General features: G+C 41.4%; 1 protein-coding gene across 5 annotated transcripts; it reads left to right on the top strand.

Moving 5' to 3' along the window:
• The first annotated feature begins 1196 nt into the window (after positions 1–1196).
• ZBTB21 (zinc finger and BTB domain containing 21) lies at positions 1197–27042 on the top strand. 5 transcript variants are annotated; one of them, XR_012589313.1, is made up of 4 exons: positions 1197–1314; positions 11799–15142; positions 25245–25421; positions 25548–27042. XR_012589313.1 is itself a non-coding variant. In XM_074602604.1 (2 exons), exons 1-2 carry the CDS (start codon positions 1199–1201, stop codon positions 14986–14988), a joined length of 3306 nt encoding a protein of 1101 aa, XP_074458705.1. In that variant the 5' UTR covers positions 1197–1198; the 3' UTR covers positions 14989–19997. The 5 variants fall into 5 exon arrangements, 2 of the variants coding, with proteins under 2 accessions (XP_074458705.1, XP_074458726.1); XR_012589309.1 differs by having other exon boundaries at positions 25245–27042; XR_012589312.1 differs by lacking the exons at positions 25245–25421; positions 25548–27042 and adding an exon at positions 18762–19997.
• Positions 27043–27452: the final 410 nt, after the last annotated feature.

Raw genomic sequence — 27452 nt, 5'->3', positions numbered from 1 at the left:
TTTAATACTTGGTTTTGACACGTAAAGCCCTATTCAGGTATTTAATTCAAAGTGGATAATTTCCACGAGAAGCAAGCCTAAAGCAATGATAACATCCATTATAATTTTTCAAATCACAACAAGATGAACGAGTACAGCGGTTACAAAGGGTCGAGACAAGACCCACTGGCACCCGGGCACGTGCCTCCCTGACAACACTGGGAAGCGGTGGGCCAGCTTGCGAGGACACCACGTGCGTGCCACTAGAAGTTGAGCTCCTTCGCAAGCCGTGCTGGGCCTTCCCCCCTACATTGCAGAAAAACATGGATTAAAATTAAAAAAACAAAAATAAAAAAAAATGCTCACAACAAACCAGACTATTAAATTAGAACTGCAAATTAATGCTGCCCGCAGCGGTTACCCCTGCGCAGACCCCCTCCACCCATGGGGCCCGGACCAGGCCACGGGTGCGGGTTACCACAGTGTCACCCTAACCAAATCCTAACGCCACTGTCACCAGCCCATCAGTGACAACGGCCAAGGAAGGGGTGCAGATTACCACAGCGTCACCCTAAACAAACTCTAACACCACTGCCACCAGCCCACCAGTGGCACCAGCCAGGCAGGGGGTGCGGGTTATCACAGCCTCACCCTAACTGAATCCTAACGTCACTGTCACCGGCCCTCCAGTGACACCGGGCCGGGGCGCGGGGGGGGGGGGGGGGGGGGGCGGGTTACCACAGCCTCATCCTGACCAGACTCTAACGCCACTGTCACCGGCCCAGCGGTGACACTGGCCCCAAGCCCGCGAGGTGCGCGGCGGGGCGGGTGGGGGACAACGGTGACCTATGTGTGTGTCGTCGTCCCCCCTCCCGCCGCGGCCGCCTCAGTTTCCCTCCCGCGCGCGCGCCAGGCCGTTACCGGGCTGGGGGGATGGGGACAGCCGGGGACGCGCCGGGGGACGCCGGCGTCCGGCGCCGTCCCCGCCACGCGGGCGGCCCGCGCCCGCGCGCACGCCCGAAGGCTGCCGCGCGCCGCGCTACCTGCGGGGGGAGGGGCGGCGGCGGCGGGTGGGGGGTGGGGAATCCCCCCTGTAACCGTCCCTGGCCGCCACCCTCCCCCGCCGCGCCAGCGCCTCGCCCCCCGCTCCCCCGCCGGCCAATCGGAGCGCTGCGCACGTGACGAGCGTTCCCTTCGATGACCTCATCCCTGGTGTGGGATGACGTCAAATTCAAGATGGATGGAATCACGGCGGCGGCGGCAGCGCGCGCGGGCGAACCCTGAAAGGAGGCGCCGAGGGGGGCAGCGGGGGGGGCGCGGCTGGCGGCGGAGCGGGTGAGTAACGGCCGCGTCTCGCGCCCGTTTCGGGGGCTGCCCGCGCCGCGTGGGTCCCCCCGTGTACAAAGGCGTCTTTTCCTGACGTAACTCTGAGGTGGTTGTTTTTTTTTTTCCCCTCCCCCCCACCCTCCACAGCCACCACCGAGCGGGGCTGCGGTTCCCCGAGCGCCTCAATGCGCCTGCGCCGGTTACGAAACGCGTCTCCCCGGCCCCTCCTCCCCCCCCCTCCCCACTTCCTCCCCGCGCATGCTCCCTCGAGCTTTGAGGAAACGGCTGCGGAGCGCCCGTTGCGCCGGCACGCGCCCGCCACATCGCCCGCCCGGGCCCGCCTTGCTGCGCATGCTCCGCTCCCGCCGTCCGTCGTTCTTCCCCCCCGCTCCCCCCACCCCTTCCCCGGGGGAGGCCGGAATTCCGCGGAACTGCGCCTGCGCGGCGGTAGCGCCGGTCGCCGCTTTCCCTTCACGGCGCATGCGGAGAGGGGGGGGGGGGGAAGGCACGCGCCCGGCGGGAAGGAGCGAGCGGCCGCGTGTGTCACCCCCCTACCTGCGCTGCGCCTCAGGAGGCGGTTACGGCAAAGGCCGGGGCGGGTGGGGTGAGGGGGGACAGACGACGGGGAAACGTGGCGTCCCGTTGATACACCGGCGCTTCCCTCCTCGCCGCCTTGCGGGGCCGCGGCTGGGCGGCTCTACCCCGGGGCGGGTTACCGGGTCGGCTCCCGACCGTCAAACATAGGGAGAGGATGCGGGAGGGCTGCCCCTCCGCGCCGTAGGCCTGCCCTGGTGTGTCTCGAAGGGGGAGCCGCGCTCGCCTGCACATTTCAGGGCGGAAGGCAATCCAGCAAGGTTCCTGCCACCTATAAGTACATGCAGGTATTAAACGCAGTGTAGTTTTACTAGTCCAGGCGCTCTTTGGGTGCATTATTCATGAGTAGGAAAAAGTACCGCTCATAGCCTAGTGGAAAAATGCTCTTGCGCTGTGTACCGGCGTGTGGAAGGTGCTTTGCCCGATCACAGCTGTCTGAGAGAAATGTACTTTAATGCTTTTTAAAGTCCGAACTGCCGTTGTATGTCCAGATTGGACACGGCTTGTTGAAGTATCGAGCCTCAGGAAAACTTAGTCTAAAGTGGTTATTATGAGACAGGAAATATTGTGGAACTTTGTGTGCTAAGTGAGCTCTTCTTAATAATTAAATGGTACTTTAAAAACTATTCTGTTTTTCTGTTGTTGAACTCAGTGGAAGTAAGAGGTAGGTGGGCTGTAGGTGTAAGAAGAGATTGTGATGAATTACATAAACTCACAACTTTTTGTGAGTACAGTGAAGATCTTGTAGTTAAGTTGTAGTTAATATTTTTATCCTTAGATGTTAATATGAAAATAGTTTGGGTTTTTTACGTATTTTTGTACAACAAGGTTTTTGATATTAAATCAGGAGTAGTAAATATGTATTACAGGTAAATCTAGTACTGCTTTATGTTTGCATTGCCTGAACACTGCCACTTACAGTGTTCTGTTCTGACTTTTCTCAAACTGACAAACTAACTGCTTTGACTAAAATTTTCCACCAGGGTTATGCTGATGTTCTTGAGGGGAACTTCTGAGCAAACTTTTGCAACTGTTTTTATAAACCTGTTTGCAAAAAACAAATTATGTGGCCATCTCTTGGGTGGAAGGGGACCTGACATCCTTTTCTCTCAGAAGTTGTATTACCCATGTGCTCTACAGTTGTCATCTCGTAAGAAGATTTGGTTTACTCTACCTGTAGAAAATCCACCCAACCTGAGTGGATCGTGAGCATTTAAAGAACTCAGTAGGGACTTGCAGGGTGATGTCACAGACTACAACCTCTGGAGTTTTCAGCTAGAATGTGTGCCAGACCAGGATTTATCAGGGGTTTCTCCAGCTGTGAGCTCCCCTGAGCCTGCTGGAGCCAAGATCACCCCTGGGAATCGGAACTGAGAGCGGGTAACCATGTCTCTTGCCCTCAGTGGTGCTCTTGCTCCTTCGATAATTTCAGCACTTCTCTGTGATCCAACACAGGATTAAAGTTGTAATGAGTTGGGTGCTTTTTTAATGCTTAAGGTAATTTATCCTTTAGTATGTATTAGCACTCTTATTTAATATAAAAAGAGGCAATAGCTTGTAAGAAGTTCCTGAAGTCCTCTTTGTGCTGTATATTTAATGGTACACAAGTATAACAAATGTGAACGTCTGTGCATCCTTTTCTTACTGTGTAGGTTCCAAGTGGCAGGGTGATAACCCTGTCAGTTGATACAAATTGTTTTATCTGCAAAACAGTGATAACTACAGGCTATAAACAAGTGTAGACTTACAGGGTAGAGGAAGGAGGAGCTGGGGAGAGGAAGTTGGGCTATAACCAGCATATGGTTTGTACTGCACTGCGAGGTACTATGCTGTGAGTCACACGCTGCAGTTGCAGCTGTTTCCAGCTCTCATTAAAAGAAATTCTCAACTTTTGAGCAATTGAGCTATTTCATAATGAACTCTGCTACATTTAATGATCTGAGATCCTAGGAAGGGGAAAAAAAAATCTTTAGAGGCAGCGAAATCATTTGTTGCAAGCGGAAAGACTGCAGTATGCTCTGCTTTAAAATAGATATTCTGTGCAGACAGAGTTGCTTTCCCTGAATGTTTATGGTGTAGATTTAATATTAGTCTATGTACTGTAATATTTTTTCATATTTTTTTCCTTAATGATAATATTTATGATAGCAATTCTCTTATATTGTCTTTTAATCAGCAGTGAAATAAAAAAAAAACCAATGTATTGTCTTTGCTTATTGGCTATTTTGTGTATTATGTTGTTCTAGAATAGCTCAGCCATATTTTATGAACAAGGAAAGAAAGTGTTGAGCAGCCTTTCTACATTTATTGCACCTCCACTACTACCCCTGTCAGTTCAGCAGTCTTACAGACCATCAAAAATAAAAAAGTTTTAAAATCACCTTGTCCTGATTGTTGGGGGGGGTTTCCCTCTGATATTTAGTGAAACACCAGACCTTTGTTGTACAAAATCTTTCTATACAATCTGTGATGAAAAGACATGAAAAATCCTCTGGCCAAATAATTTAAAAAAAAAAAATGTTTTGAAATTTATCCTTTTATAGTAATTCATATACAATTAAATTGCATTCTTTGGTAAAGGAAGAAATATTTTTTCATTTTTTGTCTTGGAGCATTAATCTTCTTAGGCATGGTCTATCCTGCATCAGCACTTAACAGTGTGAGTAATCTGTAGGTTGCAATTTGTTCTCAGTAGTCTCTTTGATAAATTGTGGTTAGCTCAGGGACAGCTCTCACATGGGGGACAGTGAGTGTCCCTGCCACCCCCTTGCCCCCCATCCCTCCCACTCACATATTTCCCTCCAGCGTTCATGCATAGGCCAGCACCAAACCTCACACCACAATACACTGGAACTAGGGATGTACCAGTAATCCCAGTTGCGTATATGTCCACCAGCTAAAAAAAAAAACATTAGAGCTACTTTGGGGTGAACTATTTGGCATTCTGGTCTGAATACATTTGTGAGTGTCTTCAGATAATTTTTCAAAAATTATGTACTTGGTACAGTAAATATCCCTCAGAGAAATCCTTTTAAAGTGAAATAAGAAACATGGATGGAAAGGCAGTGGAAATACTGTGATTTCTAATCACCGTTTGCCACAAGCTAATCTACCTGTCACAACCAAGAGGAATTAGTTTATTTTGTGCCAGGACATAACTCTGAGTACACTCCTTCACCTATTGAGGTCAATGGCCAATACCCCAGAAGTTCGGTAAGAGTAGGACCAGCTCCTTTCTCATTAATACTCTTGAAGAATGAAGAAAAAATATAGTGTTTTTGTTCATGGAGGAGGATTTTTAGTGCTTTTTTTTCAAAAAGGGGTGCGAGACGTTGCTTGCCTCCAAATGCACGTGGACCTTGAGTAAGCTGAAAATCTTCCATGTGCTATTCATGACCTCGTAAATCTCTTATGTAAAACTCATGTAAAATTGCTGTTGTCTTTATCCTTTTACAGTATCCTATATTGTCTTCACAGTATCTTGCCCATAATTAATGAAGGCTGAATAAAGGTGATGGCTGAATGGAGGCTTTGGATCCCTTCAGTGGGTGGAAGATACCAGTGTTCCCTAAATCATAAGTTTCTCACTTGGCAGTTTTTTAGGCTTGGCTTTTATATTAGTTCTAGATGTTTCAGATTAAAAGCATGACTGTTTTCCCCCATCTCTAGTTTTCGTATAGAAACCTTAGTGTAAATGCAATTCTGTTCATAGAAAAATACATTATAGGGGTATAATTGGTTTCTCTTCCCATCTAGAATATTCTGTGCCTGTAAAAAGCACCTTTATATTAATAGAAATATGCCCACAATTAGGGTTTGTCACTTTCACTATACCAGCAAAATTAAAATCAGTATGTAAACAAGATTTTATTGTGAATTGCGCTGGTTAAACAAAGAAAGAGTAGCTCATACAGTAAAGCAGATGACTGAATATTATTCAGTTTGGTAAGTACATCTTGGCATTACCAAGTCAACCTGTAGAAAGAATGCAAGCATACATGTTTGATGTGTGTCTTCCCTTCTTCAAATTCTTGATTTCATATGTTTCTGGGAATGAGCTTTTAGTAGATGTTTGAATGTATATTCTGACATCAAGCCTTTAGGTCTTGTCCCATCAGGGAGTTTAATGGCAATGTTACTCAAGAGAACGAAAAATGAAGAACTCCTTTGGGAATGGAGTTTTCAAACTTTTTAATTTGTTGATTTAGTTTACAGCAGTTTGGATGATGAGTTACACACTTTTCAGTTGAGGAATGGAGGCCAGGACAAACAGTGTTTGATGCGTTTTAATCTTCTTGAGCTCTTTCAAGAAGAATGGGAAAAGCTCACAGCCAGAGCACATTCCTGCCCTCTCCCTTACATCCAGTAGTTGTGCAATCCCATGGTCAGCTGTATCAGTTTACTGATCAGACAGCAAGCTCGTCCTTTCTTAGAGGGGGAGGAAACATGGACTGCTCCTCGGAGGAGCAATTCCCGGTTAGATTGGGCTGAGAGTAAGATGAAGTTGCACCCTTAGCTGTGCAATTTGTTGTAAACAGGAGCAAGAAGGACAAGTGGGGCTTTGTGGTGTTACTCTTAACACCTTGTAGTTTGCTGCAAGTCAGGAGCTATTCTGAGGGTCAATTGGTGAAACTACGGGTGTGATCTGAATGTGAAAAATAGCCTCTAATTTCTAAGAAAATTTCTAGTCTGTATCAGGATAACTGCTAATTATTTGTCTCTAGTGGAGGGCAAAATAGAGAGACTGCACAATATTACAGAATTTCTTCTTTTCGTCTCCCTAAATTTCTGCTTCTTTATGTGTGGAGGATAAGTAGTTGGAAATTAATACATCAATTTCACACACTAGCAAATATATTATTTATCCAATTTTATAGCTGTCTTCATACCAGTGAGTCTCTCCTTGTTGCTGACCTGTTGGAAATTAAAAACAATTGTCGTCATGGAGGAAGTTCGCAGTATTGTCTGCAGTGGAAAACAGCAATAGCAGTTGAAATCACATTTCATTAAATCCAGGAAGAGAGAATCCCTGAATTTTACAGCAAGAGATTACTCAAATATTTAGTCAGAAAAAGATTACAAAAGTGCAAACAATCTTGCTCTGCAGGTTTGGAGCTTTTACATATAGCTTTTGGGGGTGTGTAGGGGTGTGTGTGTTTAAATATATATGGACTGTAAGAGAGTACCTGTGTTGTTAACACAACGTGGGATAAGAGGGATTTGATAAACTGCTGTCAAACTCAAATAATAAAATCCAGCATAGGATACTTGAGTAGAATTTTAAACAGTGTAGGTTTCCTTTGCATCTGGGCTCTTGATGAGTAATGGGACTCTTTTCCCCCCTTGTGTCTGAAATAGCACATGAATTTTCAGAGCCATCGAATTGTCTGCAAAAGAGGATTGTGCAGTCACAACTGAGTGCAACATTCCGGCATTTACCTGCCCAAACCACAGTGATACCCCCAGAAGTCACTTGTATTTCTTGGCTGAGTTTTATAATCCATGTTTCTTTGGATTTTTTAGTGGGTTTAACCCCCACCACACTTCTTACATATGTTTTCCCTGTTGAAACCCCTGTTGTCTCCCTTGTTGCCTATCTATCCTCTGTGTGCATTTTCTCCTCCTTCCTTGTATTCTCTGCTTCTAACTGCAGTTTCTCACAGCCCTGGCGCCTCCTTGCTGCAACATTGCTTCTCATTAAGTGTTTCAGAACATTGTCTTTCCCACTGCCACCCCCAACATGCTATTAACATAGCTTTAGCTGACAGCTGTGTTGTTATAATGGAAGTCAGCAGGCAACATCAACATCTTATTTTAGTTGCTTGTGTATTTGCAAGTGTAAGCTCTTATGCTGAATTTTTTCACATAAATGTCTGCCTGATTCTATTTGTAACGTTTCAGCATCGGTGACTTCATTGTTTCTGAAAGTGAAGTTTCAGATGGGCAAAGCTGATTGAACAACTTGCTGACAAAGAACGGATAGTTTTCTGGCTTCTCTTGCTGCGACTCTGGCGCTCGTCTGACCTCTCAGTGAGCTGATGAAGCTCCTAACCTATAAAATAGCAAACATATAAAAAAGCAGGGTTGGTTTTGTTTGTTTTCAGCTTCATTTTAGGGAAGGTGAAATGAGCATCAGAGCTGGTGAAAGGAAGAGGAGGGTACCATGGGGCTGGGAGCAGGCGATGTGAGAGTAAAGGGCAGAGAAAAGGAAGGGGAACTACCACTTCAAATGCGGGTAGCTGTAGAAGATCAATAGACTGCTGAGCCAAAAAATAAGCTTTTTCACCCTTTCCTTGTGAAGACCTTCCTGAGTAGAGATTTTCTTTTTTGCAGAAAGTAATTTTGAAATAGTAGAGGTGTTTTTTTCTATCCTTGTTCAAAAAATAGATCTCGTAGCAAATATGGTACTTACGTCTCTGAAAGCCAGTTTGCTGAGATCAATAGAAGGGCTATTGAAGATTGACACTAAAATCTCTTTCTGGTCTCCCCAAGGAAGGCTGCAGGTGCGCCTGCTCCACTTGCCCTTCCTGGATCTTGTGGTCACTGTTCCTCCTGAGGACCAGCAGCTGCTATAGCATGTGGCACCTGAACACAGACAATGGGAGATTTTCTGGTATGCTCCTACTGTACTTGATGTCACCCAAACTTCATGGAAGGAAAAAAGAAAGAACTTTGTTTCCAGTCAGTAGTGAAGACAGAGGGGGAAAAATGGTTGTAGACAACAGGAGCAGATTATCTGGAGGAAAGAGTTCAGGTAGCTAATGGCAAAATAATCTTCATCTGAGGAAGTGTGATTCCTCAAACACCTGGAATCAAATCTAGTATTACAGGAGACTGACATATTTCTGTTATCTACACAGTAACTAGGCACACCTTTTGTGTCAGGGCCGAGTGCAGTCAGTCGAGCATTGGCTTTGATGGCAAATGGTTGGAAGGAGTTCCTGCCTTCTTATAGCTGCCTTTTGCCTCTTCGGTTACACCAACGCATTCATTCTTGAGATTGCGGTTTAATATAAAAATTGACCAGCATTTGAAAAGAAGTGTTATTTGGTTTTGGTTCATTGTCTGAACTGCTGTGTAATGCAGGCCTGCAAATATTTGTACAGGCATAGCTGAGGGAGTGAAATGCCGTGTGCAGATAAGACGAACAAAAGAGAGTAGGAATGTCTCGGATCAACTTTGTTACTGAAAAGTGTTCATGTAGTGAAATTTTAATACATTGTACATTTACTCTGGTAATCTTTTGGGGTTTTTTTACATCTAAGTATCTCAGACTTTCAGATGATCTGTGTAAACGTGTTAAAATGGTTCTGCAAACCAGTTCCGGTTTTGTTTCCAGGATTAAAGCTGCCTTTGCAGGATTAATTTGGTCCCTTGCCATTCGTGTTTGTTGCAGCCTTGGTTACTGTTAAAGTGACAGAGTTACATTGCACCCAAGAGCTTCTGCCTCCTTCACTGCACAGAAGAGGCTGTGATCTGAGAAAGAAAGGAAGGATTGTAGTGGGATGCTTATCTTTGTCTTGTTTAATGTAATAAATTGAAGGTGTTCTATGAATAAAAAAGGAGAATGTGGAAAGAAGGATGGGTGACTATTGGATTCCGCTTTAGACGTGAAGATTTTACACGTGTCTCTACTAATGGCATTCCTGTGTTACCACGGACAAAGGAATGCATAGTAATTACATGGCGTTTATTCTGTGAGTGTTTTACACAAGACACAAGGTCTGGGTAAAGCAGACTAAAATGAAGATTTGAAAACATTTCAAAACATTTGACAAATATACTCCTTTCCCACTGTGTCCTTGAAGTGTGGGTTCTGCAGCAACCTCTATTGAGTGTCTCTACAATACCATTTTAGTTCAAGTTTCCTTCATAATCACCCTGTTGATCTGTTACCTCCATATACCATGTTGCAGCTTGCATCACAGATGAATTGCCTTGAGTTTGCAAACTCAATTTCTTTCAGGTGAAACTAAAGGAAAAGATGCATTCTTGCAATGGTTGTGCTATTAACACTCCAAGTTAATGGGTGCACAGACCATGAGACTGGATTAGGGCCAGACCCCACCACTTTAGCTTGCAGTGGCACCCACAAAGGAGATAGGTAGTGCACAGTCCTCAGACAGTACTTTTAAGCAAAACATAGAAAGCAAACCAAAACAGATTGGTTTCTCAAATTCATAGAAGCTTGACTGCTTTGCTTTTTTTAGATGGAGGTGGGGAGGATTATGCATTACATCTGGGGTGAATTAAGGATAAATAAGTGTTTATGAAACAACACTGCAAGACACTGAAGCACTCAGTGAAGAGACAGATCTGATGAGGAAACAGAATTTTGCTTTTGCTATTGCTCTGACACTGTTAATTTATTTGGTAATTTCTGGTGTAGAAGTGGTGGCTCAATCCTATGATATGATCAATGCCCTAAGACACTTTATGGAGCAACAGTTAAGTCATTTCTCAATAACACCAATTTAGACCTTGATCGTTTATGTATATCCATTAGTTTTAAGATTTACCACCCCTATTTATTAATTATGGGGTTACGGCTTCTTAACATTGTTTTTTTATTTTGATAAACTTTTCGGTTTTGCATGTAAGCAAATAGTGAAACCTTTCTGTTGTGGTAGCATACATCATGTATAAATATCTAAAGAGTAGTTTGTCAACTGAGCTGTAAAAAGAAGAGAATTGCTTTTAACGGACACACCATTGGCTTGTTTTACTACCACCATAGACGAAAATAATGTAAAATTCTTACAGGTTAACTTGAACAGAATTGTAAAAGTGTACCTGGAAAAAAAAAAAAGAAAATCAGATATTGCTGGTTTCTGTGTGTGTGCGTGTGCACAGATATATAAATTTCAGTTCATGCCACAGAAGTTGTTTGTTTAAACTGACTTAAAAGCTGATTCTCTTCTTTTATTAAGATCTAATCAGGGGCAGTCTATGGAGTTATTGAGACATCGTGCAGTATGGAGTGGGCTCTGTTTTGAAGCATTTGGAACGTGGGGATTTCTGCACTGGAGTTTGAGTTTATTGTACTCTTGGATGCACCCGAGGGTAGCTGTTCCTCAAGTACATGGGTTGTGGGCATAAAGTGCCCACATGCTAATTTATGCTAATGAATATGATGGGTTGTTTAGTTCTCTGGTTGCTTTTAATCTAGAACAAAGCAATGCAGGGATACTTTAGTTATAATTGTGAAATTTCCAACAAACCAGATCCTGTCAGTGCAGTTCTAAGTGACAGATTTGATAGCTAGAAGTATATATTAACAACATTTACTAAACATAAGCAAGCGTGATGAATTAATCTAGATTACAAACAGTAATCCTGCTTCCTTCTCCATCCCCAGTATTAATGCCCTTTCCATCATCCTATTAAAAAGGACAACAAAACCCCATTAATTTGTTTAGTCAGCAGGAGACTGTCAGGTTTGCTTAGTCTCAGAAAGGTGAGTTAGCATAACTAAGCCTTAAATATCCGAGTCAAGAGTTTATCAATGGAGTTGTCAAGGTGGATATTGATAAAGCTGAGAAAAAGATGGTCAAGAGTGAAACGATTGAACTGTTCCTTCATGTGAACCAGGTGTATTGCAGGAAGAGAACACAGTCCCCTCAGTTAGTTAGGTGTAATATTCTTGGTGTAAGATCACTGTTTAACAGTGTATTTGAAAGTGGGTACGTGAGCTGGTTCTTCTTGTGCCTGTGCATCTGTTGGAGCTAATAGTGTTGTTTTAGTTCCCATACCTTTCCCCCAAACAAGCTGTTTTCTTCAGCTCTGTTGATGGTGATTTAGCCAGTTTATGACGTACAGAGGGATTAGTGTGTTTACTTTATCTCTAACAACTGTTCACGTAAGGCAACCTACAACTTTTTTTTGTTGTTCTTTTTCAGGAACATCAGAATCATGGAGGGGCTCTTGCATTACATAAATCCAGCACATGCCATTTCACTTCTAAGCGCGCTGAATGAGGAGCGTCTAAAGGGACAGCTGTGTGATGTTGTTCTTATAGTAGGAGATCAGAAATTTCGAGCTCATAAAAATGTTCTGGCTGCCAGCAGTGAATACTTCCAGACTTTGTTCACAAATAAGGAGAATGAGTCTCAGTCGGTGTTTCAACTTGACTTTTGTGAACCAGATGCTTTTGATAATGTGTTAAACTACATTTATTCTTCATCCTTGTTCATTGAAAAAGGCAGTCTTGCAGCTGTGCAAGAACTGGGCTACAGTCTTGGAATATCCTTTCTTACAAACATTGTTTCTAAGAGTCCTCAAGCTCCTTTTCCAGCTTGCCCTGTTAAGAAAATACTGTATCAAGATGAAGACGAAAGTAGTTCTCAGAAGAGAAGTGTCATTGTCTGTCAGAACAGAATTGAAGCACAAGTGAAAAGTATAAATCAAACACAACATGATTTAAGCCATACTTCTAAACCTTCACCCTCTGTTGCTGTCAAAACTAGCACTAGACCACAAGTAACAAAACCAACTGAAACCCTTCACAACTTATCGCTGACTGAAAGGAGATGGCTGAAAGAAAGCCCTGTGAGCTATACCAAGCTTCATGAAACTTCTGGAACTGTGGAGGATCAGAGCAGAGGTGGTTTAGTGAAAAGGAACACAGTATTGCCTCAAATGCCTTTAGCAGAGAAAGAAATTGCAAGCGATGAACCAGGAAGCAGTGGTCAGCTTTTAAGAGGAAAGGCTGCAGAGATGTCATTAAAAAGGCTGCGTCCACCAGTCCTGTCTCTGCGTGGCACATCAGAATCTACATTTCTGTTGCGAGAGGCTGGAAAAGGAATTGGTCAAGGTGAAGACAGGAATTTGCTGTACTACTCAAAGTTAGGGCTAGTAATCCCATCTAGCGGATCTGGTGCAGAAAACCAAAGTATTGACAGAAGTGGGCCACTTGTAAAAAGTCTCCTTCGAAGGTCACTGTCCATGGACAGCCAGGTTCCTATTTACTCACCTTCTGTTGACCTAAAACCTTCACAGGTGTCATCATCCTCCTCGCCGGGAACTAATGATTCCCAGAAGACATTTAATATTGTATCTCAAAAGTCATCCGTGAAGGAGTCATCAGAGAAGTTAGTCTTAGATGAAAAACCACAGGTAATACACCCACATCGCCTTAGATCTTTCAGTGCCTCTCAGTCAACTGATAGGGAGGTTGCTTCCCCTCTCACAGAGGTGCGAATAAAAACTGAACCTAGCAGTCCACTTTCAGATCCTGCCGAAATAATAAGAGTTACAGTGGGTGATGCTTCAGCATCGACAAATAAAGACTTTCCTTTTAAAACTGAGGATGATCATAAGGAACCAAGTAGACTTCCAGCAAAAAGGAGGTTTCAAGCTGATAGAAGACTACCATTTAAGAAACAGAAAGCGGATGAGCAGGGTTCTCCTGGGTCAGAAGATAACTTTGAGGAAGGCTCAAGCCCTACGCACCTTGATGCTGATTTTCCTGATTCTGATGTCAGTAAAGATGAATACAGTGAGATGGAAGAAGCAAGACCAAATAAAAAATTCAAATGCAAACACTGCCTTAAAATTTTCCGATCAACAGCAGGTCTTCATCGTCATGTTAACATGTATCATAATCCGGAAAAGCCCTATGCTTGTGACATATGCCACAAGAGATTTCACACAAATTTCAAAGTGTGGACGCACTGCCAGACACAACATGGAATTGTGAAGAATCCCTCACCTGCTTCCAGTTCACATGCTGTTTTGGATGAAAAATTCCAAAGAAAACTGATCGATATAGTGAGAGAGAGAGAAATTAAAAAAGCTCTAATAGTTAAACTAAGACGTGGCAAGCAAGGTTTTCAGGGACAGTCTGCTTCACAAGCACAACAAGTCATCAAAAGGAATTTAAGATCGAGAACCAAAGGAGCCTATATTTGTACCTACTGTGGGAAAGCTTATCGTTTCCTCTCGCAATTTAAACAGCACATAAAAATGCACCCAGGGGAGAAACCAATTGGAGGAAATAAGGGTCCTAAGCAGAAAGATCATGCTCATATTGAAAGTCCAGTAGAAAGCAAAGAGGTTTATCAGTGCCGTCTCTGCAATGCTAAGCTCTCTTCACTTATTGAACAGGGAAATCACGAGCGACTCTGTAGAAATGCTACTATCTGTCCTTACTGCGGCGTTAGATTTTCTTCTCCAGAGCTGAAGCATGAGCATGAAAGCAAGTGTGAATACAAGAAGCTTACTTGTCTTGAGTGTATGCGTACCTTCAAATCATCCTTTAGTATTTGGCGTCATCAAGTTGAAGTTCACAATCAAAACACAATGGCTCCATCAGAGAACTTTTCTTTACCTATCCTGGATCACAATGGAGAAATAACTAGTTCGTCAAGATTGCCTCCTCAGTCAGAGTCCAATAAAATGAACAATTTTGTTACTGCAAAGGAAGATGGTGTATTCAGTGATTCGTCAGAACAAATAAATTTTGATTCTGAAGATTCCTCCTGCCTACCTGAAGACTTGAGTGTATCCAAGCAGTTTAAAATTCAGATCAAAGAAGAGCCTGCAGATGATATAGAAGATGAGGTAACTGAAACGAGCAGAGAACCTAAGGAAGTAATCTCCAACAAAGATGCTGGTTTGTGGCCCTGTGAAAAGTGTGGGAAGATTTTCACTGTACGCAAACAGCTGGAGCGTCACCAAGAGCTCTTATGCTCTGTGAAACCATTTATTTGTCATGTGTGTAACAAGGCCTTCCGAACCAATTTCCGTCTGTGGAGTCACTTCCAGTCTCACATGTCACAGGCTGCAGAGGAGTCCACAAATAAAGAGCCTGAGATATGTCCACCAGCTAATTCCCCGTCACCACCACCCTTACCTCCACCCCCACCCCTCCCCAAAATCCAGCCTTTGGAGCCTGATAGTCCGACAGGCTTGTCTGAAAGCTCCACTACTACTGAAAAATTATTCATACCGCAGGAGTCAGATACGCTCTTCTATCATGCTCCACCACTGTCAGCAATCACGTTCAAAAGACAATACATGTGTAAACTCTGTCATAGGACTTTTAAGACAGCTTTTAGTCTTTGGAGCCATGAACAGACACACAATTAGCTTTAACAGGTACCTTAAAAAGCTAGTTCAGTGGAGGCTGTGTTCAGGATTTCAGATGTATGCCATATAAACTAGAAATCTAAGAGGATCAAAATAACGACGACAGCGACGAAAAATTTGGAATTTGTGATGCTGCTTGGATTTGAAGATTAAGGTAAACTAACTTGGTTAGTAGGTAGAAAGCAGAGTAATTTAAAATACTGTGGTCTGGGATCTAATAGTAACAGAATAATTTTTATTTCATTTAACACTGAAATATGATCACATCTGGATTGTATGCATGGATCTTCATCCTGTGATGTTGGTGTGTGCGTGTGTATTATATATAAAGTTATATATTAAATGAAAGAGCAACAACAATTTGGATTCTAACTGTGAGTTTATAGTAGTGAAATACTGTAATCAACTTCATTAATTATTTTTTTTTTTAATAAAGACACCAACACACAAGCTCCATATAAATAGTTGCCATACACTTGCAGTTAGGGAGAAAGTGGATGGAGTGTCTTGCTGTATTGACTTAGGTCTTAGAAACCTTTAGCAATAACAAATAAACCTCAAGTTTGAGTAATCCTGATGTTGTTGGATATGAATGTTTGATATTTTAAGGGAACATAGAATTGTTTTGTTGTTATATGGAACTTGTGCAAATTAAAATAGAATCTAAAGTCAGCAATATTATTACTAAGATTTTATATAAAAAAGTAGCAGCAAGCCTGCTTTCAGCCATTTAATTATGTTTCTAAGGAAAATTGGGGGAGGGGGTACTTTGCTTTATATAACGTCCCAAAGACTAATATACTACAGATACTTCGGTAGCTAAAGTCATTGTAGTAACAGCCATCATAATGCAAATGGTACTGTTTATAATATGAACTAAGACTGAATGGATGTCAGACAAGTTTCATAATTTTGTTTCCACTATTTGTACAACTGTTTGTAATTCTAACTACAAAGGAATGTATAACTATTAAATGAAAAAAGAAGAGAGCTCATTAAGGGACAGAAGCTGAGTTGTGTTCCTACATACAGTAATAAGGTTGGCCATGAGTATAAAGATGTGTTTTAACAAAAACTAAAAATGTAAATATTTATATAGACACCTGTATAAATGAAGAAGTATGTATTTGAAATTTGTATTAAGCATACATATCCAGCTCAAAGCAGAGGAAAAACCATCACACTACAATCACTGCATTTTACGAATACAGTGCATAGAATATTTCTTTCTGCTGCTTTCTATAATTTGTGATACTGTGTTGCAATTTTCTAATTTGTTGAAAATCATGGTAATAATGGGCTGCAGATATTCTGTGTGGTTCCATTATTTTACCTCAAATCACAACTGGACCATTTAGTGTAGGTGGTATCATAAATATTTACCAGAAGCTATAGTAAGGGTCCAAAATTATTCTGTAAGTAAAAGAAAATATTTACGCAGAAGTAGGTGGTAAACAGTGAAAAATTCTGCTAGAATTTAGACTTAATGGAGTGGTGATGGACTAAAGTGAACATAAATGATGCAAAACAGTATTTATGATCCTGACCAACTTTACCCCATGTGGGTTGGGAGAGGGGGATGGCATTCCACGCTACCTAGTCTGAGCCCGGTCTGTGCTTGGTGAAAGCAGCAGGAATTTGGTCACCAGTTTCAGGGTTATCAGGAGTGAGGCTTTAATTGTGTATGTAACCATGAATTTTTTTTCAGCATCCCAAACTTGAAAGTAAAAAGAATTGCAAGCTGACACTAAGATTTAGCAAAATTAAGCACAAGTGTAACTCCTGAGAATCTGAGGATGAGCATCCTTAGCTAGGCACACACAGGAGTAGATTTTTCTCAGTGAAAGCCCAAGTGTGCTACCATTTTTTTTCCAACAGAATTTTGTTTAAAAGAATTGGCTCAGGATGGACCCCTGACTTTTTTTCAGCTTCCAAAAAAATATCAAGCATCTTCTGTTTCATTTTTGATTAAAATCTGGAATTGTTACTTAATACTTCTAATAGTAACATGTCCTTTTTTGTCCTCTTTCAGGCAAATTTTATCTGAATATGATTACGCTAATTTGTTAGAATATCAATCAAACTCTTTCATTTACATTGCAATTAAAATAAGGTACTTGTTCAATAGTTACATTTCTAGTTACTTTTTTATTGCATCTAATAAGACTAAATTTTTTTCTTGCCAGAAACAATTTCAAAATAAAATGGTTATTGCATTTAACCTGGTTTAACAAAATCAGAAAAACATAAAGCTGCGCTAATTATCATTTAAATGTACGTAAGGAATCTGTGCATATAAAATAGAACAGGGTTTTGTAAAATGGTTCCTAAGTTTTCACCAATGATTCCTCTACGCAACAGTCTGAAAGTTGATATGTAGCCTTCGAAAAGTCAGCGTGCTTTCTAGACGAAGGTGGCAACTAGTTCAGCTATGTCATAGTCATCTAACTTCCAGCTGGGATTCTGCTATGTGATATGATGATAAATTCCACACACTTTAAATCAAAAGCTTGTGCAACATCTTTGAAGAAACCTTACCTTTTTCCTAGTATACTATGTATTATAAAAAAATCCATAAAATATTTTCGGTCTAAATAGCCTCCTTCTAAGTTTTTCTTTAGTTGTTTGTTGGTTTGGTTGTTTTTAAAGTTTGTTTTTTTTAACTTTGAGCGTGTTCTGTGCGTTTTTTTAAATTCAGTTCCTGTTGTTTAGTAAAGAAATTCAGGATCTCTGAAGTTTAATATGAGATGTTTATATAGCAGTTCTGGTTTTCTATTAGCTTTTATACAGTATCTTAAAAAGCCCTTGATAGAAGTGTTTATTTTGGAGGATACGGAATAAATATGCTTCCACTTATATAACTTTAATATATGTTTTAAAAGTTAAATTATGAAAAAAATGTTAGTTGCTTGTTTATAAATAAAGGTCTTTTGAAGAGTGTCTAGTTTGGCCACAGACAAAATAAAAGGCAAATTTATTGATATAAAAACCTGTCTGCATCATATCTTGTTTAATTTTGTAGCCGTGTACTAAAGTGATACAAAGTTAGAGGTCTTGTTAAATATAAAAAATGTTTTGCTTTTTTTCTTAAAATTTGTGACAGGAATGTGCAGATGTTTTAATATATAGATTAGAATCTTTAATTCTTTCTTTTTTTGCTATTTTTATAATCTGTCAGATAAATCTCAGAGAACTATCCTGCTTCAGTGGAAGTACAGTGGAACTTCCATTGCATTTAAGAGGAGCAGGGTCGAGCCATGAAATGTATTTTGTTTTGGGACTTTTTTTCCTTTCAGGCACTGTGTTGGCAAAGCATCTAAGCCTATGGTTAAATTCCATTGAGATCAGTCTTAAGGTTTTTTTTAAACATGTGCTTAAGTTGCTAAATTGGGACCATGATCAGCCATTGAAAGTGAGCAATGGCAGAAAAATATATCCAGATTATCTTTTTTAAGTCTTAGAACTAAAAGTTAAAATGAATTTTCCTCTACGTGAAACCTGCGTATACAGCTAGGGTATAATTCCGTCATTTTACAAAAATCAAAGGACATGAACCAGTGATAATACCGTCTCTACTTCTTGTATCTGCGCTTTTCTGTGGGTGACACTAGAGTTTGTCTTGTGTATTTCAGAATGGAGATGTAGCCTTATCTGTGAACCAAAACACAGCTGTAAGAGACTTGTTCCTGCATTTCCTATTTTGGCAGGCCTTCTAGTGACATCCAGTAGAATTTTTGTCTGATGTTGTTTGTTTGGTTTTTTTCCCCAAGTAGGGCATGCGGGTTTGGTCTGAAGCTACATGTACTCTGTTTTTGTTCCAAGCTTCCAGTGATAAAACTAGAAGTTCCTCACATGGGATAAGGACAGACTATGCCTACCTTCTTGGCACTAACAATGAGGGTGCAAATATATGGCATGAGCCTGTAATCTGGCATGTGCCTCTACTGTTCAATAAATTGTTTACATTTTCCTACCAGAAGATTTAGATAAAAATCAAAGCAAGCTTAGGGATTTGGTTTTTTTAAATGTTGCTGTTAATGAATCAGTGTTAAAATCTTTTTTGTTGTTGTTGAACACAGCCTGATAGTATTTTTTAATGTCATTGATTCTTGTTTATTTAAAATGACTTGTGAAAAACTGTACTATAACTGTTGTACATAAAGGGACACTATCAAGAGAAAGGTTGTATACAGTAAATGTACTTATCTGTATTAAAAATACTTGATATTAATAAAATCAAAGAAAAACATTGATTGACTTATAACACTTGCTGCTTGGGCATGAAAATGCCTGTTAAGGGCATCCTCAGTTCTTGCAAGGATGTCTGAAAAACATGTCTGAATTCTGTGGGCTGAGCTTATTTTTCACGTTGCTTTTTCTCTTGCTATTCCAGAAAAATGGACTCAATCCACTCTTCCAGTTTCTCAGTGATACGCATTACCTTTTAAAGACACAAGCTTCCCACTACTGCAGCAGCATCTTTTTAAATTAAAATATGTACATAAAACCAGAACAAAATATGTTTTTGCAATGTAACATGCAAGATACATATACAGTACACATTTTAAGGCTTATTCTTGACAGTGTCCCTTTTTAAAAAGCAGGAAAATGGGATCACTTTTAGTGCTTGGGTACAGGGGAAGAGTTTCCTACAGTTTCTAGAAACTGGAATTATCCAATATATTTGCTATAGAATTTTCCAATTAGTTACACAAAATCACTTGTCATTTTAAAGGATTATAGAGGTAAGACAAAAGAAGCTGGTTTTATAATCCTGTATACCTTATAGTCATTGTATATCAGTTCAATACACCGGTGTTGAATTTTGATTAAGGATGGGTTTTTACTTTTTTTAGGACTGAGACTTAATAGCTTAGGGTTACTTTTTCTTTAATGTAATGTAAATCCATTGCTGCTTTGTACAACTTTTTCTACTGTGTGTTTTCTTTACTTAGATCTTGACTAAGAAATATTGGCGTCCAATAAACTTACACTTTGTTTCTTTTGAATTACTGTGTCTTATACTGGAATCTCTTGGCAAAGTGTGATCATAGAATCATGTTATTGTACGTACCATTGTGTCTGTGGGATGGGAATTTTGTTTATAAAAGAGCATCTTTTGATCTGTTTGTTGGATGTAAATGATAGTTTTTTACATTACTGAAATAATGGCTTTTGTTTGTTTTAATAAGTGCCTCACTGAATCTTTCACTGCAATATGCAAGAAAACCAACTGCTCTAGACAGTCTCTTAAAAATTTGAGCACAGCCCAAATTCTGCTTCCTGTGCCATCACTGATTCAAATTGGGCTTTGTGGAAGCAAGGCTACTTCAACTGAGTATCTCTTTCATCTAAAACTGGATTGAAGCAGGTGTTTGAAAATACACTGTCAGGAGTGTTTATGGTATTTTGCAGTGCTCTCATCAAAAGCAGTTTTGCTGCATGTGTTTTCCCTTTTCAAAAACCCTTCCGTGAGAATATAGTGTCCGGATTCCCATGATGCAGAAAATGATCTCTGTATCTTTGGGGAACAGGGTTTATTAGGCTCCTCTCTTTGAAGTAGATGAGACTGTCTTTGTAAACTCTTAGTCTAGTTTTCTCAACTTCTTGGACTCCGTATTTGCTGTCCTTTGCCATTTTTAATTCGTGCAGTTTGGTTCAACCCATTGACCAGTTTCACTCACATTTAATAGAGGAGACAAGGTCTCAAGAGTTAGTCTCCCAACAAGTTTCATAAAAATCACTGACTGGGTAGCAAAGAATGGCCTTAGTGGGAAGGATAAGATTTGCAGCGAGAGCATGTAGTGAACAGTTATCTGTGCTTTCTACCCCAGCGCTTGTCACTGTGTGCACATGTACTGTCTTGTCAGAGTAAGCGGGGCAATAGGTCGGGTGAAACATACAGCAGACCTGAAGTACCAGGTCTGCTAAATGGTCAGAAGCAAGGGTTGAAAGGGCACTCCAAGTTCAAGAGGATTTGGGCCTTTGATGCTCCTTAAATCTCTTTGAAAACAGGGACAAGGGGCTCCTGGCCTGTCCCTCCATGGAGTATCCCTGCACGTCAGAAGTTAGGTAAGCTGTGGGAAAGGCAAAGAGAGGATGGAGAGCTGCCCTCCGGCTTGTGCACAGATTCGTAAATCACTGAAGGTTTGGCTCCCTCTTTCTCCTTTCAGCATAAGGAACTCCTCTGTCTCTTTCTGCATCCAGTTAAGATCTACATCCACTCCTCTCTCCGTTACTGTTTTAGAGCAGTCTAACATCTGCTTAAATGCTTCACAGAAAATGTCTGCTCTAGAGACCATCAGATAATATTTGACATTGCCATGATTTTGGCTGGATTGGCCAATCAGAATGACAGATGGCCCTCTCCCCAGAGAAGAGAGGAAGAGATAAGGAGATTTATGAGTTTAGAAAAAAGAACTAAACTACTTCAATGAAAATAATAATAAATAAGGAAATAAGAAATAATAATAAAATAATAAAAAAAAGTATACAATATATACAAAACCATATCCAGCTCCCAGGATGACGATCACGTCACCAGCAGACGCAGGGAAAGTCCCAGACTGGAGTCAGCGACGGACAGGAGCTGAATTCTGGATCTGGAGTCAGGAATGCTGGGATCGGGATTAAAGGCAGACGAACAGACAGGGTCCTCCTCAGATGTCGGCCATTGAAGAAAGAGCACGAGCCAGAGCAGCCTTGCCCCTTTGATCCCTCAGCTTTTATACTGAGCGTGATGCACATGGGATGGAATACCCTGGTGGTCAGTTTTGGGTCACCTGTCCCGTCTGCTCCTCCCTGCAGGTGGGACCCCTCTACGCTTCTCCGCTTCCGACCCTCTAACGGGGCAGATAGCGAAGTCCGTTGACCTTGGTTGTTACAGCAATAAGTATAAGCAAGAGGCTCTGTGCGTACCATTCCTTGGTATAATCAGGTCTTATCACTCTGAGAGTGAACAGTTTCTGAACAATATGTTGTTAATTTTGGAGTTTAGCCAGTTAGAAGAGGCCCAGCTAAAAAGTAAAATTACAAATCAGAAAATTGGTTCTGTTTTACCTCAAACCAGGACAGACGTAAAAGTCAAGAAGCAAACCAAAATGATAAAATGTCACTGATAACACCACGAACATTGTGCCTGTTTTCATGGTTATTTTTTGTTCTAATTCCAGCCATCTGCTTCCTAAGACAGTTGCTGTGCAAACAAATCCAGTAACTTTTACTTACTTTTCCGTTCATAGGATGTTTCCTGTTACCAGTCTTTTTAGTACACAGACACTAATAGGATAATTTTAACTATTAGACCAACATGGATAACATTTCTATTTCCAGTCCTGAAATACTCTGGCAATAGAAATTTTGAAGGTGTTGGCTGCAATGAAGCAACATACAAACCTTTTTACGTCCCCTTAATTTTACATGCATTGAAAGAGGTGCATCAAAAGCAAAGCCAGATTCTGTTAATAGAATTTGCTGTAAATTGCCTCTGCAGTTTTGATACAAACCTTCACAATTTCTTGTAGTTACTAGCTTAAGCTGATACTGGAGAGCACAGGCTCTCATCCAGCAACATGCACCTCTCCAATGAAGTCCCCTGGTATTAAAAAAAGAGGCAGTAAGTCCTGCTGGGATTACTAGCATCCAGGGACACATCTGCTGGAAGGAAGAAACAAACCATGCTGAGTTTTGCAGGCTCCACAGGCAGGTGTCTGAAGGAACAATGGGCAACAAGCCAGAAGAAGAGGTGGCAGAAAGCAGGATGAAAACAGTAAAAGAACATAAGACGTAGAAGAGAGCATGCTGTGGCCCTTCCAAAAACAAGAAAAAAACCATCAGCTTCTGTTTTAAGGTGTCATTTGTAGCGACACCTTAATGACACCTCTTTGGTTCACGCTTTTTCCTTTCTTACCTAATGAACACCTAGGAGTCCCTTGAGGTTTAACATCTCCTGACCCTTTTTGTCTGAGAAGAAACTGCATCCGTTCTTCTATGCTATAAAGTCTACAAAAGAGTCTAAGGGAAGAAAAACTTCCCAAAAGATTGTTTAATAATATTTCCCCTACAATATTGCATTGGAGGTAGTTTGGGTCCTCTTGGAACAGGCTTTGAAAACTGCATGTCCTGAGGGCTTCGCCAGGTGTGGCAACTATACCTGTAGAGATACATTTGCAGTTTCTCCACCTTGCCACCTGCACCTCTGGGTCCTAAAGAGAGGGATCTAAAATCCAAGGAGAACCCGTAGAACAGTACGTACAGCAGCTTTGTTGAGCACCAGCGTACGTACTCCTTCCTCAGCTGGCTAGTCCTTGGCTGTGTGCAAGTCTCTTGCTCTGCGGGGCACCCGGCGTGGAGTCCAGTGAATGTCAGAACAGACACGGCTGTTCCTACCCATAGGTGGAAAGGAAAAGACTTCCTCTGCGTGGCAGCCCAGGGCTGTGATTAACAAGGCTATTTGCTGCTGCCTCTTCTCCACTCATCAATCAACTGAACCGCCAAGTGCCACAAGGAGGAAACTTAGCTTTGTTAGCTTGCATTCAGATTAGTTGTTTCGGGAGAAATTTGACTGAGGCATGTAAGTGCATTTTTAAGAGCATGAGAAAAAAAAAAAAAAAGTAAAAATACCAAACTCTCACTCTGAATATGTCTGGAGGAGAATAACTGAAAACTACCCAAAAACTGGGTAGCTTTTTGGCAGTACTAGTACAAGGCTTAGGTGAGGAAGAACCACAAAAAAACCCTAGTTTTATGGAGATGATCCTATAATCTATTACATGCCTTTGACACTGTGTACAGGCATTAGGAGGAGCCAGAAACAAAAGACTGCAACATCACACCCACCTGAAGAGCCCCACTTCAAAGGACCACACAGAAGGTGAACCCCTCTCCCTCTGTATATGTATGTATGTGTATAAAAATGTGTGTGTCTAAATATGGCTCAGTTACACGGCAGTTGCTGCGTTTGGAGAAAATTCCCTGTTAGGTCAAAGGCATGTTACAATACACTTTTGTCCAAAAGCTGTCCTCTCTGGTATTTCCTTCACTAAGCAGCATGGTTTCTGCCTAACTGACAGCTAGCAGTGGAGAGATAAGGTGCATCTCCAGGCTCTTGAGTCCTTTGCTCCCTGTTGGGACAGCCAAGGAGGAGGCCAGTCTATGCCAATGGTTTCTGCAGCACAGACAGTTGTCTAAGAAAATACAAAAGCATTGCTTGTAGCTTAACACCTGTTACGATAACATATAGTAAACACACTTGAACATAATGTGAAGTCATGACTGAGGAGTTAAAAGCTTTTTACCCTTTGTTGGTGCCAGAGCACATTGCATTCTCCTTCAAGTAACGCAGGATTTGCATAACCGTATTGTGAGTGAGCCTGTACCCATGTGCTCCAGACTCAAGGTGTTTTAGCCTTAGCAGAGTACCCACGGGGGTGTGCCCTGGGATGACATGCAACACAAAACTGGTACGTGCCCTTGGATTTGCTTATCCATCTAGCTGAGTTAGAGCTTTTTCACTGTTCTTCTATAGGAAGGTGCGAGTTGTGAGATTTTTCAAAAGCCTTTATTTTATTTCATACTCTTGCTATTGATTTCCTGCAACATTGCTTGAAATGCCTTTGCTTTCAATCTGAAACTTGAAGATCTCTTTTACTACTTGCCAAGTCCTTTCTTCTTTCTGATGCCCAACATTCCCAAAGCCAGTTGGTCTTAGTGTCTTCAAGCATTTGTCTGAGGGGCACATGAGTGTTTGTAGTGCATGGGAGAAGCACACGTCCCTGGGAAGTCAGCATCTCCTGGGCTGGAGCCCAACATTCAGTAGGGGAGGCAGGAATCTCTCCAGTAGTTCCTTGTCAGGAGATTCTTCAGGTCTATATTGGACATGGGAAGCCTTGACCATTTGGACAGAATGTTAACTCTGAGCCTAAATTAACCCATAGGCAAGGAACTTCACGCAGCTGGAATCACCCATCGTGCCTAGGGTGCCGTCCTTGAGGAAGGCAGCTCACAATACTGCTTACGAGTACAGCGAGCTCTCCATCCCAGCACCATCACCTCTGGTGATACTTGCGCTCTCTGGTGGAGAGAATAGAACTGGCTCCAGCAGGTGGAAATAAATTAAAAAATAAAAGCTTGTCTGTCATGTTTTAGTTTCTAAAAACTCACGGTATTTTACTAAAGTCTAGTAAATATATTTTTGAAAATTCATGGTCATAGAAAAAATAACACTCTCAAAAATATTTTTCCTTCTTCCATTGCAGTGCTACATACAAGTGGTAAAAGAAACAATCGGCAGTTCCAGATAAAATGTCTGTCGTTAGCCTTTATTCCTTTTGCAAAATCGTGACCACTTAGGAATAGATTATTTACCAGATATTGGAGAAAGGGAAAAGTGTGATCCTACAAGAAAAGCAAAATAGCTATAATACAACAAAATGGTAAGAGACTTCTAAAATTAATGGGTGGAATACTGATGTGCTATGATGAATACAAGCACCATGGTGCCTTTATTTGTTTGCTTTCTCATGTTGTTTTGTTTGTTTTGGGTTTTTTTTCCTTGATAGGCTGTATTTCTGGTGCATGAATGGCTTCAAAAGAAAGCACAAGTATCCAAGGTGTACCGGCTTGGGTCCATGGTTGCTCTAATAGAATTGAAACATGGCTTTGCAGTTTTGCTTTATATCTGAATACATAATTCAAAATTATGATTGGTCAAAATAAAATATTGTGACCCATTTGTTTTGAAAGTTAGCCAATTTGTCAACAATTATATTTATGGGGCATGGTTTTTTCAAGATTTTTTTTGGGACCAGGTCTGTATGTTAATAACATACCTAATAACAAAGCTATAAGAGCAATTTTCTAATTTAATGAAAACCTCAGCTCCTGGCAGTATGCCTTCTTAAGCGCTTAAGAGATGTAGGCGTTCGGGCAAAGAAGAACTAAATGACCTAAATGAATTGAAGTTTTTCTACTATGAGGTCATAGTGTCTTTTTCTTCAATAGAGATTGGTGTTTGGATAGATCAGATATCTCCTGTTTTTGCAAAAGAACCAAAAATATGAGCAATTAGTCAAAGTGAAGGTCTAAAGATGTCATCATCTTGGACCCTTTTTTATATTGAGCAAGACTCCTTCGTTAAGACGAGGATGTTCTCTGGAATACGTGCGTTGGAGGGAGTTATTCCAGATCAAGAGCCAGCTGATTGCTAGCCTCCTTGCCCCCACACTAGCTCCTACTTACAACAGCTTGCTTAGTGGCACCTCCTTGGTGCCAGACTGCCGACTGTCTTCCAATGAGCCTTCTCTGGGCATCCCACCTGAGCCTTGTTCCACCTCTTTGCATGCCCATCACTCTCTGAGACAGCTGTCACAAAGCAAGGGACAACGTTTCTCGTACTTCGAGTCACATGAGACAAGATAGGTCACACGTGCTGAACCTCATCTAGAAAGGGGCTACAGAAAACTGACTGGAGAGTACACATAAGGGCAGGACTAAATGGAGGAGCTCATCTTCTGGCTTTAGCGTTGTGCCTCTCCTTGCCCCACAACTCCTGAGCCAACTTGCCACAGTCAGCGGGTAGAAGGACATGCTTGTTACCTGCCTCTGTTACCTGCCTTTTACAGTAGATAAAAGAGTGGGAGAGAGGCTGAAATGCTACCTGTGAAAGGGGAAATGGTCCCCTCCTCCATGAGAAGTAACATGCTGTCGGGTAACATTCCAGGTGTGAAGATTAACAGGTCTACTTCTGCCAGCAGAGCTGTCAATGAAGAGTGTGCGGTGGTATCACCTCAGGCTGACTGTTACGCTAGCAAAATCTCATAATGAAGACATAGTTATAGCCACCTCAAAGGTAAAAGTGGCATCACACAGAGTCCTGGGACACTGGAAAAAGCTCTGCTGGCCAAAATGCAGTTTTGCCAAACTAAGTTTCTCTTACACTATTATACTGTCCTGACAAAGCACTTGTTTCAGATTTTGTGTTAGATTACATGTATGGCCTCATATCAACCTTCTTTTTCTTTCATGTGTGTAAAAAATACTCTGGAGCTCAGAGGCAGAGGATTAGTGGGAAAGGTTTGGATTGATTTTATGTCTGTGCATTGTAATTGTATAAGTGATCATTTAATTGCAGTGATTGAACATACTGTGCTTTTTTTTTGGTCATTGTTCCGCTCACTGCTTTAAAAATTAAATTGATTAAATAACTATGATCTTGTCCTGCTCCCTTTGCTTATATCTATAGCACGGGACTCAGGGTAGTCTCGGATCTAGCACTTTCCAGGTGCCAGATCTGAGTGCATACCCTGCTGTGTCCCACCCTGGCATACACATTTGACTGTGCCAAGTCCAAGCCACCGTTCCAGCCATCTGCAAAAAATCTGGAAAGTTCAAACAAATAGTCAAGGTCGTAAAATTCTGCCCACGTTCTGTCTGCAGGGTGAAAAAGGGCATCTCTGAATGTATGT

The sequence above is a fragment of the Larus michahellis genome, chromosome 1, assembly GCF_964199755.1.
Source record: "Larus michahellis chromosome 1, bLarMic1.1, whole genome shotgun sequence".
In the NCBI taxonomy this organism is placed as follows: domain Eukaryota; kingdom Metazoa; phylum Chordata; class Aves; order Charadriiformes; family Laridae; genus Larus; species Larus michahellis.
Note: the sequence above shows the minus strand (reverse complement) of the source record. Positions and strands in the feature narration are given on the sequence as shown.